The sequence below is a fragment of the Mus caroli genome, chromosome 15 (genome assembly GCF_900094665.2).
Source record: "Mus caroli chromosome 15, CAROLI_EIJ_v1.1, whole genome shotgun sequence".
NCBI lineage: Eukaryota > Metazoa > Chordata > Mammalia > Rodentia > Muridae > Mus > Mus caroli.
Window position 1 is genome coordinate 58671328 of NC_034584.1, and position 16277 is coordinate 58687604.

Here is a 16277-nt window from a genome sequence, read left to right on the forward strand (position 1 = left end):
CTGTATCTTGCCAGTGATGTTCTTCAGTCTAGTTCCAATGGACGGTTTTGAATTTCCATGTTATTATTGATTTTTCCTGACTTTGAAAATGCTGAACTTGCTGAGTTTCCATATCATGCCCTCCACATGACTCCTGACTGCTTTGGAATTTAGCTGCCTCCTTAAAGGAATTCTTATTGTTTGCTTTCTTCATAGTATTCCTCAAGGTCTGCTCTTCCTATTTCCCAGTTTTGCTTCCTATACTATGGTTACTACTGTATTCATCCACTGAGCAAACTAATCAGGCCATATGATTTATTAGATATCATCTTAATTTGGACCAAAGAATGGTAAGAAAAACAGATGTAATTCCTAGCTTTTTGAAACATACAAGGCACTGGCTGATTTACCTTGAAAGTATTTTTTTTTCTTTAATTATTTCTTTCTCTTTTTCTTTCTGTAGTTGGCATTACAATAGATTTTCAGATAATATTATTAAATGGATATGTGCAGATTTAGCTATGTGAACATCTGCTGTCTACACAACACGGAATATGGCACAGCTATATAATGTCATTAAAACTATTCCTCAGCACACATCGTAAATCAATAGAAGCCAAAACATCTGGGCAATTTGGCTGGAAAATTCCCAACAAAGCATAAGTATGGTTTATCTATATTATGAAAACACTAGATTGTCTGAGCTTCTGTGCAATTGATTGGGTATTTTGGCACAGTGTGTGCTCAGCCAGACCAGTCTTGATCTGTTCCAGGGACACATTAAGTCTCTGAATTGAGCTTATGGCTCACTGATTTCTAGAGTTAAGCATAAGCATAAACTCTGAATGGTTGTGATCATTTTAATCGGCTCAGTCATTTCCAAAATGTCATTAGTGACACATGTTTATTCACAGAGATCAGCACGTATTTCCTGGCTCTTTAGTATGAAGACATACACATAAATTGAAATTTTTCATTTAGAAGATGGAACAGCTAAGTTACATTTGTTCAAAACTCAGGCATTGTGCAAAATATACAATACAAATATATGGACTATTTTGATACCTTATCTAATAACCATTTGATGTCATCAGCAAACATCTTTAGGGAATTAGCAAAAAAATGTGTTTCAATTTTTCATAAAAATTTTACCAGCTCAATCAACCATGAAATGAAATTATGCATCTGTATTTCTCCCTTGTTGGTTCTCGGTTCTTAGCAGCAAGGGCAGGTGCAACTCAAATTAGAACAATACAGAATTATTCCAATTCCCCACAACCAGTTTGAATGAAGTTTTCCAAAAGGAAAGATAAAAACAAAACAGCTAGAAAAGGGATTTAACATAAAATTACCGAGGCATGTCAAGGTAAGGATGCAGATAATCTTCTATAAAAACCAGCATCTGGGCTCCAGCTCATAATAGGCAGAGGAAACAGAAGGGACCCTTTCACTTGACCATGCATGTACTCCAAAAAGTATATATACCATCTCTTTTTATTTATAGGAGATTGTAGTATGCGTGCCAATTAGGGATAGAAAGTAGGCATTGGAATTTTTTTTTTTTTTGGCATTGGAATTTTTGATGACTTCCATAGGCATAATACTACTTTATATGTAAATACTCACAAGAGAGTAGTAAAGGCCTAAGGGCATACGTTTGCAGGCATGCTGGGTTGGTTCAGTCTACAGTTGTTCTTGGTAGCATCTGATACAAGCATTGTCTAATCCTCCTTCCCACAGAACTGGGAAGGAATTGAAGTTAACCTGACCTCAGAGTGCTCCATCCATCTTTAAATGCAGAGAAAAGACAGAGGACTTTAACATTTAACCTGTTCCACTTTAAATGGCTTTCAACTGACAGACATCTTCTATCTATGACCTGATGAGAAATAATCATGTCTATGGGTATCAAAACAGATAAGCCACCATGGGACATGAAGCTGCATCAATTTAATGCCAGCACTCAAGAGGTAGAAACAGGCAGGTCTCTTTGAGCTTTAGGTCAGCCTAGTCTACACAGCAAGTTCTGGGCCAGCCAAGGCTACAGAATGAGTGAGACTCTGTCTCAAAACAAAACAAGGTGGCAACAACAACAACGACAACAACAACAACACTCTTCAATATCTTCATAAAAATCCAGATACTGTTGATTTTGTCTGTGTGCTCCATAGTACTTTCAACTTCTGTTTTGCTCTGGAACATGTATGAAGCATAAATGCTGGACATAGGGTTTTTCCATTTGTTTCTTTTAAGAACCGTGATAGAGTTAGACCATTTAACACAATGTTAACTGCACGTGCTCTGTCTAGATGGATAAAGGGAGAACACTCCTGAGAACAGACGCTTTGCTGAAGCTCTGGGTGGGAGCTCAGGGCTGGCTGGACTTGCTCTGTCCACCTGGGATTTAGACCTTGTTACACTTCACCTCTGCATTGCCTCCGAGAGCCAAAGCATCTCACTGAGATTAATAGGATGCTGATATCTGAATAAATAATTTAAAAGGCAACTTTGATTATTACTGATTGATTTGTTCCTTGTATGCTGATTTGGTAGCCATTTCCTTTATATAAGAAGTTGGAACCATGCCATGGAAAACAGAATCACATGGGAGGGTTTGAAACTGCATGTTACTCTAGAGACACCTTATCGCCACCTCAGTGATGCTTTCCTATTTCCCCATCAAGGTGGCCTTCTTGATTTTGGATATCAGAGGAAAACTCAGGACTATGGACTAAAGGGGTCATTTTCATATACCTTACCATTTTTAGTGACTCTGGATTTAACGTTCCCTATATGAGTTATTTATTTATTTATTTATTTATTTATTTATTTATTTATTTATTTATTTATGGATTGTTACAATTCTGCTTCACAGGGCATTTATTTTTAGCACCAAAACCAATAAAAGGGTGTCAGAAACTTGATATTTCTGCCCTTTCCTGAAATTGTACACATAGGTTAATTCTGTCCTGAGGACATTTGTTTGATCATTTTCAATTATGGTGCTCAGTAGAGAAAAGGTTAAAGATGAATCGGTTTCCTCTCAGGCTATTGGTTGAAGATGCACTCAGACATGCACTTGTTGCTGACTAGAAGAAGGAAGAGAGGACTTACATTCTGTTTGCCCACGATGTTGTCGAAAGGCAGCTCTGGGCTCCACGATCCTTCTGTGAATGTTGCCCCACTGTTTCTCCTGTCTGAGCAACTCACCGACTCCTTAACTATGTCTTCAGGCAAGGAGAGCAAACTCTCCTCAGGCTGCTTAATCAAATAGGTCTCTATGTTATGCTTCCTTAAGAATTCGTTCCTCTCTTTCCCGTGACCCTCTTCCACATTATAGTCACCATTGAGGCAATCCAGGGTGGCTTTAGAAATGTGAATTCTCCTGTGTAGAAAGAGAAGGAGTTGTTATATTTCTTCATGGTGCTCAACTATGACTGTACAGAGAACACTGCTACAACACACTCTGTTCCCCTCAGAAGTTAAAAAAAAAAATGGAAAGAAACTAGAAGTCCTTCATCCACACAAACACACAAAACAGCACAGTGATGAGCTACTTTTGGCTTTTCCTGCTAATGTCAACACTCTATATGAACCAGTGATATTTTTCAATGGTGTTGACTATACTAGAAAACCAAAATGGTGTGGATATTCATGAATCCCAAGAAATAGCTAAATTATCTTCTAGCCTGGCTCTTTTACTCTCTCAGAGCTTGCCCTATCATTTTATGTGCTGTATAACTTTACCTTGTTTCTCCTACTTCTTTAGAATCATTTTATGAGCAAGGTTTGGTTTTGCAAATCCGCAGGGATACACGGAGCATCATTTTTAGAAAATTACTGGAATATGTGATTCTCCTTCTACTATGTAGTGAAGGGAGCAGAGAAGAATATGGGAGATGCAAACTGGTAACTGTAAGAGCTCACTCACAAACTAGCTCACACAGGCAGCTCACAATCCAAGTTTCTTTTGGTCAAATGAGATAATATGGGACTTAATCAGGATCAAGCTCTATATGTGGAAGTCTCATTCTGGAATTCCTTATCGGGAAGGAAGATATTTTCTCTTCTCATAGTCGTCTAACTAAGCCAGGTACTTGCTGTGAAGTGCTATGGTCTGTGAAGAATAGCAAAATTATGAAAGGTGATTTGGTTGCTGGATTGCTGGGTTTCAACTATAACTCTTCCATTTTCTAGCTAGAAGATTTTGGGTTAGAGTACTTAACCTATCTGAGTCTATTTGTAACCCACCAACATGGCAAAGGTAATAGACCCACCTCATACTCTTATTGTGAATAGACAAGAGTTGATTTGTGTCAAGAAGTAGAGACTCTTCACAGAACACTCTACAGCAATAACAACACATACTTTAAATTGTTTGAAGTATTCTTCAAAATGCCACGGTGATCTCACTGTGGTATATTCCATGCCTCCTTAAGTCAGGCTCACAGGGGGACAGTCTGCCTTCTGAATGAGGCCTCTGTCACTGACTCAAAGCCCATTGTCAGACACGCCTTCATTCTGGGCCCCCATGCTGCGTTCAGCTATTCAAACAATTGCCATTTTCTCTCAATTTAGCACATGATCACATGCTTGCTAAACGTGTCCTACTTCTAGAGTTAGCTTAAAAGTTTGTTAAGCCAACTCTGTGCTCCACTGAGGAAATGGATGGATAAAGTGGACACATAACTCTCTACTTGCGTTTTGTGATTCCAAAAGCAATATATTCAAGTAAATAATGAAGAGTTCTTTCATTTTAAAGTTTCAGGCTTCTTAAGAGTGCATTGTACTTTCCAGTACAACCTCTGTTGCCCCTTTTGACCATTTAACCCATTCTGCCAAATTCCTGCTTTCTGGGGAGAATAGTTCACTGCAGAAACAAACAAAAACTACAGACGATGGCCTTTCTGCCCACTGAGGGCACATTCTCCACATCTTCCAAACATGTTGATTTCAAGTTCAAGACAATCAAGCAAATGTGCGAGAGCAGCTTGGGTTCTCTTGAGACACCTGCTAAATAAATCCAAAATGTTTCCATGGTATCTTGCCCAAATGCAAAGAAATGCATCTCCAGCAAAGCAGGACCCCTGCGCTCCCTTCTAAGATCAAGTTAAGATTTAGACGCTTGAAGACACAGCCTTTTTCTCCCAAGCAAAATGAGCTTCCTAGGGAGATTTTTAAAAGTCTCATGGCTGATTTCCCTTTAAAAATAACTATAATTAATACCAAACTTCCCTTGGCATTTCATTTGGATGCTACATTGTGTTCAGAGGTACTGATACTTGCCTGTGTTAAGTCAGAGAATGGGATCTTAACCTTTATTTAATACCAGGTCTTCTATGAAAGTCCTGATCAGTATACATCAGGATGCTTTTGATAGGAAAGAAGGTTCCGATGTTTGCTTTTGAAAGTCTTTGCTGTTAACCTGAGCTTTGAAGTGAGACTTTTTTTTCAGAGATGATGGTCCAGTGACTTTCTTTCCTCTAAGGACTTGAATCTGTGCTTAGAGAATATTCTCATGTGTTGCGTGTCAGGTAAACCTGACATTTTCTATGATGCGATCATGATAGTCATGATAGTAAATACAATCTAACAATCTTGTAGCAATTACCTCATGTAAATACTGTCTTTGCAGCCAAGGGTTTGTTTGTCTCTGAATTTATTCATATGACTGGAGTCTCCCACAGCCCTGGGTAACAGGCATTTCCTTCTCTCCTCTTGTCTTGCTTTCTTCTTCCATCTTTTATCTCTCTTTATTCTTTCATCCTGCCCCCCCCCCGTATGTCTATATTTTTCATTTTTTTCTCATACTGAAGATTGCAAGGCTTGCTCCAGGGCAATGAATACATACTGCCCTATCATGGCAGCAATGTTAGGAGGAGACAAGACCTTTTCTTTCAGGATCTCTTTAAGATCTGTGACTGAATCATAATTAACGACTACAACCACAGCCATAATTAGTGGCTCCTGAGCATGGAAGAAGAAGGATTTTTTATATGTGTTGTTCCACTTGATAACAGTCCTCTTTGTATAGTACCAAGAGTAGCTGTATCACTGTTACCAAGACACTTGTGAGAGAGGCATGGTGCTTAGGTCCTACCCCAGACACACAGAATTGGATATTCTGAAGGTGAATACCAGAGGTCAGTGTGCTACTTTAGTGCTGCTTCCCAGTGGACCCCCACATCCTGGAGTTCAGTACCAGCCAGTCCTGTCAATCAGAGTTGGAATGCAGATGAGTTCCCAAAGAAAGCACTGAATTTTGGGAACAGAGCCTACGGTCATGTATCTATTGGCAGCCAATAGGATTTAATCTTAGCTACCCATTAGGACTGATTTCAAAACTTAAGATTGATTCCAGGCAGATTTCACTTTTTAATGGACCAGTGTGTGATCTGGTCATGAGTATTTTATAATGCAGTGATTCTAGTATGTAGCCAAGTCAAAGAACTGATGCTTAGCAGGATAGAGACATAAACTCCTTGTCAGCCCTGTTGCCTTATTGCTTCTGTCATCTCTGGGGTATTTCCTTAGAGTTCTTAGGCTATTACTGCATGATGCCTTATCATCTGACCTCCTCCTGGACAATTGCTTCTGAGGAGTCTGTCCTTGACCTCTGTGCACAGAATACCTAGTATCATAAAGTCAGACAATGAAAGAGTTAGATGAGAAAGGGCTTTTCTTTGCTTACCCAGGGATTCCTCCAGACTCAAGCTTGTTTGCTATGTCCACGTCCCAAGACCAGACATCAAACTGCCATTTCCTCAGGCCCAACACACCACATAGTACAGAACCTGAATGGATTCCAATTCGCATGTCGACATCGTGCTTCGTTCTGGATCTCACAAACCTGTTGACAGGTAAATGGAGAGACAAATTCATTAGGCCATGATGACCATCGCTGGGCTGACGTGGCAGAATTAGAGCTGTCTACTCCATTGGTTTCTCTCCTATTAAAATGGTCCTTTCTCCATGAAACTTTCTTAGTTCCCCAATAACTGGAAGGATTGTGTTCTTGACTGAAAATCTTTAGATTTGAACAATACTTTTCAATCCTCTTATTAACCTTCTCTCAAAACTTATCTTGTGGCTATTGTCTCATGAAATGACACCAGCAGTTTTTGTACCCAACTATGAATAAACTTGGGGTAGTTTGTTAACCCCGTAATCAGTGCATGCTTTATTCCCAACCAAAAGCTTTATAGTTTTCTTCTCATATAGTTAGGCTTCTGTTAGAGCTTTCACTCAACAAAGCCTCATGTATAGTCTGAGATCCCCATTTCTGCTATGGGAAATAGCTTCCAGCTATTCCTTCCAAATATAAATATAGTTTCATCCCTCCATCATTTCCTGACTGAAACCTTTCCCTTACCTCTTACTCCTTAAAGCAATAACCTCTAAAATATACTGTTCACCACCCAGGACCTAACTAGATCATCTATAGGAACTAGGAAAGATACTGGGTTCCCATACAATGCTTTTGAGCATTAACCTTGAACAGACTTACTTCAGTGCCCTTAATCTTGGTCCTAACCTTGAAAGGACTCACTAAGACTCTTTACTAAGATTCTCCATATTGAGTTGTGTTCCATGGACATTGAAGAAGCAGCCTGAGCAAAGAGGAGGATGCTGCCAGGGCAGGACTTTCTCCAGTCTAACTGTTCATCCCGTCTTCATTCTCAGAGCAACTCGGGCAATTCTAGTTTATTGTTAAAAGATATTTCTGTAGAATCTCAAATCGTAGAATACAATATTTTGAAAATATATAACTTGGAATCTTTTCATTGGCACAAAAATATAATGGTTGTTTTCTTCCAAAGATACTGAGAGTTGTTAAACTAATGTGAAGGGTCTTCCTTTATTGTTGGTAAAAAGACAAATGCTCTAAGCTTAATGATTTTTCTATAATATGCTGTCATTAATAATATTCCCTCAGAAATATTTGAGAAAGTCCATTTCTCAAATATGGCTACACACACACACACACACACACACACACANACACACACACACACACACACACACACAGAGAGAGAGAGAGAGAGAGAGAGAGAGAGAGAGAGAGAGAGAGAGAGGCTAATTTTAAACACAAATACATTGCTCTGAGGCAAACATTTAAAAGTGGATGTTTGGAAAATGTTTCCACGTTTAAAATGATCTTGTCCAACCCAAGCTATATAATTTACCAAAATCTTTGCACCAAATGTCTGTAACTCATCTTAGGACATTATGTTTAAAATAAAGAGCTTTGTCTATGAAGTGTGAGTCCATTTACTAAGATAGAAAAAGTATTTTCTTCTAAGGAGATTGTAAGAATAACTGCTGGAAGAAGAAAATTTACCAGGCAGACTTACATATCACTTTATTATAACACACACACACACACACACACACACACACACACACACACACCTTGACAGCCAAAGGCATAGGTCTTATGTGATCTGTCTGCCATGGCAAGATACAGATCTAGCTCCAATAACCTTGAAATCCTGGTATAAAATAATTAAGCCTGGAACCTGACTTTGGGTTCACAGTGTTACAGATTATGTGGGGTCCAAATGATGATGGCTTGGCTCAACAGCTTTCTTGACTTTATGACAACACACATTTCTTTTTGTTCATTCTTCATTAGAAACCCCACTTTGAGTTCTGAATTTCAACTTTAAATTCTGGGTCAGGGATGTGTACAACAGTCCCTTCAATGCTGTCAGCAACAACAGTCAGCAAGAAGCAGCTCCCACTCAACCATGTGATCACCACAACAAACAGGTATTCCTCAACGGTGGAAAACTGTTGCATAACTATGGTGTCTGGCAGATGAGGTGTTTGAAAACATTCTCAATTTATTATATTTTCTGGGCTTCTTGAGATGCAGCTTTATTCAAGCCTGAGGGATATCTGTATAAAAACTTTAAAAAAATTATATTCAAACTCACTGCTCTCACTCAAAACTGGGAGAACAAAATGTTTTGAATTACAAACATGTTTCAAAGTATTATTCATTCAGTGTTGCTCATATGTATTTAGAGCTGGATTTGTGGAGATGGCTAGTCTATCAGAGGGACTTGTCTGTGGTGAGGCCACTTTTATCTCTCTCAGCAAGCAAGCATGTATTACCACTCTTCATTTAAATGGACACGTCTACAACACAACTCCTATACCCAAGGCTCAGGAAAATAACAGGGGTAATTAGATAATAAGAAGAAGCAGGGGCCAGTACAGGATGTTTATAATGAAATCGAGTTTCTTAACTGCAATCCTTGGATCTGGACAATGAATGGCTCCTTCCCATTTTACCCCATCCCATAGTGGATATGAAATGTGAATGAAAAAAAAATATCACCTATTCAAATCACAGAGTTGTTGGGAGACATTTTTCATTGCTCTTTCTGGAGAAAAATCTACCATAGCTATACTTTTGACTTTAAAAAAAAAAGTGTGTTTATTAAACATGTAGCAAGCACAAGAAAAAGAAGAAACAGCAGTTAGCCTTTTAGATCAGGACACCCTGAGAATTCCCTTTATGGCAGTCATATGGAGTGGGCTGAGACTGCTGGGCAGAGAAGAGAGAGTTCCCTTCAGGAAAGACTTTCAAGTTAAAAAAAAAAGTGAATGGCAGGTAGGTAGCAAAATATCATCAAATTAGGTGTTTATAACATCCAGCAAAAGCGACTCGGGGTTTAAAGACCCTGTTGAAAGAGTCAAGGTAAAGTTCCCTACTGAGGATTTCTGAGCAAAGCAGAATTCAGAATTCGTCCTCCATCTGAGCTTCCCAGATCTTGTTCCCACAGCAGATATACCCTTTAAGCAGTCCTGTTTTTAAGTCCTGCAATGTTTTTTTTGACTACCCTCAGCTGTTGTTTGTTCTCCTTCTGCTTTACCACAGGGTCAGGGACCCAGCCTGCTTCTGGACAAGGGATGCCAAGACATTTGTGATACACATGCTTAGGATGGAGACAGCAGGTTCTGCCTCTTTGTCTTGGAGTAAGATCTCAACAAGTGTAAACACCACATGACCATTTAACCAATGTACTTTAAACCATAATGATTTCAGTACAAATTATATTATCCAAATTGATAAAAACATCTGTCTAAACTTACATCTTTCTCATTACCTGATTGTTACTACGGCTTAAGGGTTAGCATTGTGTACTCTAACAGCAGTCTATTGAGTTTGTGTCTTACTCTTCGGATCACTGGCTGCATTCCCTTGGGGACTTATTTGAGTGCGTTTTACTCCTTTAACCTGAAACTCTAAGATGTGAATAATAACATAATTTTTAAAATTAAGTGGGAAAGAGAGAGAGAGAGAGAGAAAGAACATGAGAGAAATAATATGTGTCTGAAATACTAGGTTTCTGATTGCAGACGAAGGCCCAGCATCTTAAGAACGTACCTGGGTTTTCTTGTAGATTCCAGCACTAAACTGGTACCCCAGAGACTTTTTGTAAAAAAGTACAATGCCTGGTGTGACCCCCTGGGCAGGTAGCCTAGGCTGACCTAGAGGTTTGTTCAGTGATTGTAAAATGAGGCATGCCTGCATTGCTGTGAGCCTCAAAAGGGATGACAGATGTTCAAGTGATTTGCTAATGAATATGAGGGAGTATTATACAGCACGCTGTGCTAATGTCATTAGGTAATTAACACTATGCAGGAAGGCACTGGAGTGTCTTAATGAAAGAGAGATTTTTCATTTTCTTCTACAAGATGAAAGTCATAAGGACACTTAATATTTCCTCAGCTCATTGCCTCTATTTTGTTATGTTTGGGATTTGATTTAAGTAAAAGCTAAGAATAAAACTGTGTAAAAGTAATGAATAATGCACAGCACGGATCCTCTTTACAAAGAACCATCAATACAGTGTTTTAAGACCAGCTCTTTATGGAGTTCTGTGCATCTTGTCAGAGCTCACAAGGAAGTTATGGGCAACACTTGCTTAGCTTTTCCACAGAGGAGCCTCAGATAAGTTGTTCTGTACTCAGTCAGCCATAATGAAAAGGCAATGATCACAGCTGTCCTGTATCATCAACATCCCATACCCTCTCTCTTCTCCATCAACTTGAGGCTCCTGAAGGCAGGAGCTTTTCATGTTTTGTTAGTATAGCACTTAGTATATAAAAATCACCTGTGCTTCAAAGTCCTTATTGGGTTATGGACAGAGCTCTCTGGCCTTCTTGCTCTAAGGCTGTCCCTAGAGGAATCTAAGAGTCCAAAGAAACTGCTGAGGTGCCTTAGGCCTGGCTAGTTGGGAGAGGGTGTTGGCCTCCAAACCTTCTTCTTTATGATAGAGCATGACAGACTGACTCTTCACGATAGGTTTCCATTTAATACTTATTTTAAGTAAAAAAAAAAAAAACCTCTAAATAATAATAGCTATCATTATTCTTTGACATCTCTGTGGACAAATAACTCAACAATCAATAAGTGGATTTCTTAGGGCATTTCTTGTGACAGAACTATTAAGAGGAAATGGTACAATTGTGTGGGGAAAAAAAGGACAAAGCCTTAGAATTTGTCTGTCAGTTGAAGCACTTCAAATGATTCTGTTTGGAAAAACGATTACTCAATCTATAGAAGTTGCTGGTGGCATAACAAGAATGGCGTGGTAGTCAATGATTTGTAAACCACGCTCTCTGTACTGTTGAATGAATGGTTACAGGAAGAGACTGACTTGGACAAAGCATCCCTTGTTTCTATAAGGTGAAGAACATCAGCTCCTTGGGATTGGGATAGACATTGACCTTCCTTCAGCACATGTGCTTCCTTAGTCCTGCTGCGAGGCACGGAAGGTGCAGCACTGAAGCTGAAGTTGGGAGCTACCCCGTAGTAGCTGTAGGTCTTAGGAGAGTGCCACTAATTTCTGAGTTTGTTTTCACAGATGTAAGGGAAAGGAGAATGAGACTGTGAAGATAGTTCATAAGATCACGCAAAGAAATGCTGAGCCAAGTTCCTGCTGAACACTTAGCATTAACTACTACTAATTTCTCTAAATGGTAACAGCTTTTAATTATATATTTATAATCAGATCAATACAAAGTTATAGCTGATGACTCTAGTTACTCCTTCCTGCTAAAGTGATATCTACATTCTCTTTACTTGCATGAGAAGAGCATCAAGTTACCTAGGTAAACGGTCAACTGGACAGAGCTACACATCGAGGTAAGATCTGATTATCTGACTAAACTCCAGGAACCTGGGAGAAACAGTGCTATTAAATCTCCAGAGGAGAGAAAGGACTGGAAGGAAGCTCATTATGGAGGTGAGCTCCATTTGCTGAGGGCTTTGCTGAATCTTCACAGTGACTTTGTGCCATTATCAGCACTATACAAATGATGAAAAGGAGTCATAAGAAGTATATTGTGCAAGGTTGAACTTCATGTCATGCCTGCAAGTCTGGTTATAGAATTCCATTTCTACTGCCCTGTATATTTTCTTTTCAAGCGTGAAAAAAGTATTCAAACTGCTGGATTCTGAGCTAGCATACTAATACGCAGACATTGCTTCTTCTACAGACAAGCTCTCAGATTAAATGGGGCTTATGAAATATGGCTTTAGGTAGAGCTGCTGAGTTTGCCGAGGTACTTCAGGACTCACAGTGAGGCATGGAGGCTCTCCTCATGGTAACCATGGAGCCAGTTCGACACTGCCTTCAACCCTGAACCATTCTTTGGTCTCTATTCAACATCAGCATACCTTATAAGATGGACATTTTCTGTCTCTTTAAAAGGCTTAGAAGCAAGCCACTCTGTCTTATTCTAGCATAGACATAATTTGGGTCTCTTTTAGGATTTCACTTTAACAGCCACAGTGATGCAGAAAAGTTGATGCTTGCGTTATAAATTTCCATTTTACCAATGAGAAAATGGTGGCTCTGGCAGAATTAGATACAGCTATTACTACTCATTTTATGTTTATAGCTACCCATGTACTACACATGGAGATCATCCATTGGTTCTTTCAAGTGTCAAAGATATCTGCAACCCCTGGCTGTAACCCAAGAAAACAAGCCATTTTGTGTATTCATGGGTCTTGCTTTTGGATGGTGCATTCTTTTTGAAGTTAATGAAGCCAGAGCCAAAAGAATTGAAGGCTCACTCAAAGTCCTGCAGGTCTCGTGAGTGATGGGGATTTACACTCATGATGCTGCTGCTTCCTGAACTGAGTGTAGCCTGCACACTTCATCTCTGTGTTGCTTCCTTTCACTCTCTCCTATCCCAGCTTCTGGCATAGGAGAGGCAATGGAGAGGGTATCACACTGAACTTTTCCTTGAAACCAGATGGCCGAGGGAGGACAAAGTGAGTGCAATGATCCATTCATTTCTCTCCCTGTCCTTGAAGATGTGTAACACTCTCTCATCTCAGGAGCACTGTGAGAGGCTTAATCAGGGTAGAGGACTGTATGCCTAAGTTAGCGTTCCCTTGTTAAGATATCTCAAAAGTATAGAGTATTCTGGATACTTAATTTCTATCCAGAAATGGCATTAACCCAGTGCTGTGGGAGAAGGCTGTATGTGGAAGGACAACGTACTGATAGGGAACACTATTTCTTTCCTTATGTGTCTTAATAGTAACATTCTTCCGTTTGCAAAATGTCTGTACTCCCTGTAATTGCCACAGTAGGTGTCATTCAGCATATATGTGTGTGTGTGCGTCACAGTGGCCATATAGGATAGCCTACTGTCTCAATATCTCTATTTAAAGCTCTAAAACTTTATGAGTTGGGAACATGATTTCTTATAAGTAAACCTGGAAAGTTTTGTAGAGTTATACTTTCTAAGATATATTGAGTAATAATACAAGATAAAATCACATTATTTTTCTATGATTTCATGTATGTATGAGTCAGCTCATGATGCTATAGCACGATGACCCAGTCAGGAGCCATAAACAAGAGATTTATTCCAATAGTTTTATTGTCAGAGCTGCAGGTTGGGGGAGTCTGTTTTGCAGGGGAATGCCTCCTGTTTTGAAGATGGGCCCCTTGCTGGGCATTGATAAGGTGGTGAGACTGGACCAACAACTTTCTAATATGCATTCTTATAAGGGCCCTTGTCCATCAAGACCAATCTCCTTTAATCTACCCAGCTTCCAGAAGGCTCATCTTCAGGTATAATCATAAGGGGGTTTGGTCTTCAACTCAAGAGGAGGGAGTATGAAAAATCCAGTATGCTCTGGTGTGTTTTTAAAATTAAATAATAAAACCCATTTTGAAAATCATATTATGCACTATATTTTATAATAGATGGCTTCAATTGTTATTCACCTTACAAATTTCTTAATATGTTTTATAGCAAAGAAGATGACTGTAGTAAATCTTGGACAAAATAGAAAGTAAATTCTTCTTCCTTTTCCATATGAGAGGTGTAGCTTTAAAAAATTAGGGAGAGTGGAGCAGGAGCCATAATCAAAGTCTTCCATTAGACACTTCATGTCCAAGTGTGTTCCACATATCATAAGACTAAGGAGGTACCCCACAAAGATAGTTGCCTATTTAATAAAAATGTGAAGGACCTGCCAGTACTGCATATCTAAACTGGTAAAGTGGTATGGTTTAAAGCCCCAGCTTGACTTTTTTGTTGGTTTTTAAAATGCCTTAGATACTCATCAATTCTGATTCAGACACAGAATTAGCATGGATCAAAGACACATGAATGCATTCTTTATTCTATTTCACATGTGTTCATTAACCTGGTGATACACATGTGTTCACTAACCTGGTGACACACATGTGTACGCGCACACACACACACATACAGACACACAGACACACATACAGACACACAGACGCACACACATAGACACACACACACAGACGCACACACACACATACACACACACATATACACACACACATACACACACACACACACATACACACACGCACTATAGCCTGTGCTGGTTTCTGTACAGACTCCAATTGTGATAAGACTTTCTTGACATGTGATTGGGTCTGTCTGTGATGCCTGATGCAGCCTCTGTCACATTCCATTAGAACAATGAATTTGAAGTTCAGAGTCAGTGTCGTGCTGAAAAATGTCTCACAATCAATTCTAGGGAACAGACTACTGTGTTGTAAATGTTCTTCTCCTATCTGATTTGAAGCTTCCAACTTGATGTCCACTGGCACATAACATTTCTGCAAGTTTAAGAACTTGTTTCTGTAAATGAGCAGGAGCTAGCCCAACCTATCACTGTGTAACTGTCAAGGCGTGGTGGCTTAGTCATTCACCTCTGTGTGGTAAGCTGCAATCTACTTGAAGCTTGAGGTGGACATCACAGGCCCTGTCTGCTTGCAGCCCTGTGCTCTGCTTGCTTCTGTCGGTTCAGAGACCTATAGTCTCGGTAAAAGAAAACCATTTGTCCTAGATGTATTTCTATCTGTTACTCCACGTATACTTCTTCAGAGTCATAGAGCTCTGCTGTGCCATGCACCACTAATGTAATTATGATGTCTAGTGGGTTCCTGTTTCTCTATTCTGTAGGAATAACAGAATTATTCTAACAACTTTACTGCCTTTGTTCTCATGCTCTTGGTTTGTCACTGGCAAGGTGTGTGTCATTTGTCTGGGGTGGTCACGTGCTTGGTTTTAGCCTATCAGAGCTCCAGTTTCACCTGGAAATTGGAGAAAAGAATAGTTTCTCATATAGCTTCTCTGTTAACTGAAGTAAGGTGTGCAGGTCCTTCAGATGAACAGTCCCTCAACGTTTGCGTTGTTGACAATAAATACTAGATAGGTGCTGAACAGCACTTGAATGCCTGCATTTAAAAGGACAGCAGGTTTATGATGGCTATTTAGATGGATAATGTCAATAATTAATTTGATTAAATTAAGTAACCCCTTAGCCCAGGGTATTAGTGAGACTCACTCTTGGGCATTTTCAGTGAAGATTAACTGACTATGTCCTGAATGTGGTTGGCATCATCCCATGTGCTGGGACTCCAAGCTGAATAACATGATAAAAGCTAGGTAAGTACCAGAATTCATCTCTCTCTGCTTCCGGATCTGCCCAGATGGAGCGAGCAGCCCATGCTCCCAGAACTGGGCTCTTCCAGGTGGGATGGACTACCAAATAAACCCTTCTTCCCCCCACGAGCATTCTGTCAGGTGTTTCATCAAAACAACGAGAAAAGCTACAATGTAGCTATATTTAGTGATGTTTTCAAAGAGGATGAGGAAGGGACTTTAGAAGGATGGAGAAAGATACACACAGAGAGAAAAACTCACTCTTATGTGTATGACAGAGAGAGAGAGAGAGAGAGAGAGAGAGAGAGAGAGAGAGAGAGAGAGAGAGA

General features: G+C 39.6%; 1 protein-coding gene across 3 annotated transcripts in view; it reads right to left on the minus strand.

The window, feature by feature from the left end:
* The window catches only part of Adcy8 (adenylate cyclase 8), a 219163-nt gene that overhangs the window by 81529 nt on the left and 121357 nt on the right, over positions 1–16277 (minus strand). For all 3 annotated transcript variants that reach the window (XM_021183269.2, XM_021183268.2, XM_021183267.2), the window contains exons 6-7: positions 6671–6829; positions 3094–3364 (exon numbers count right to left, since the gene is read on the minus strand). In XM_021183269.2, the coding sequence (XP_021038928.1) occupies positions 3094–3364; positions 6671–6829 (430 nt within the window). The remainder of the gene's footprint in view (positions 1–3093; positions 3365–6670; positions 6830–16277) is intronic.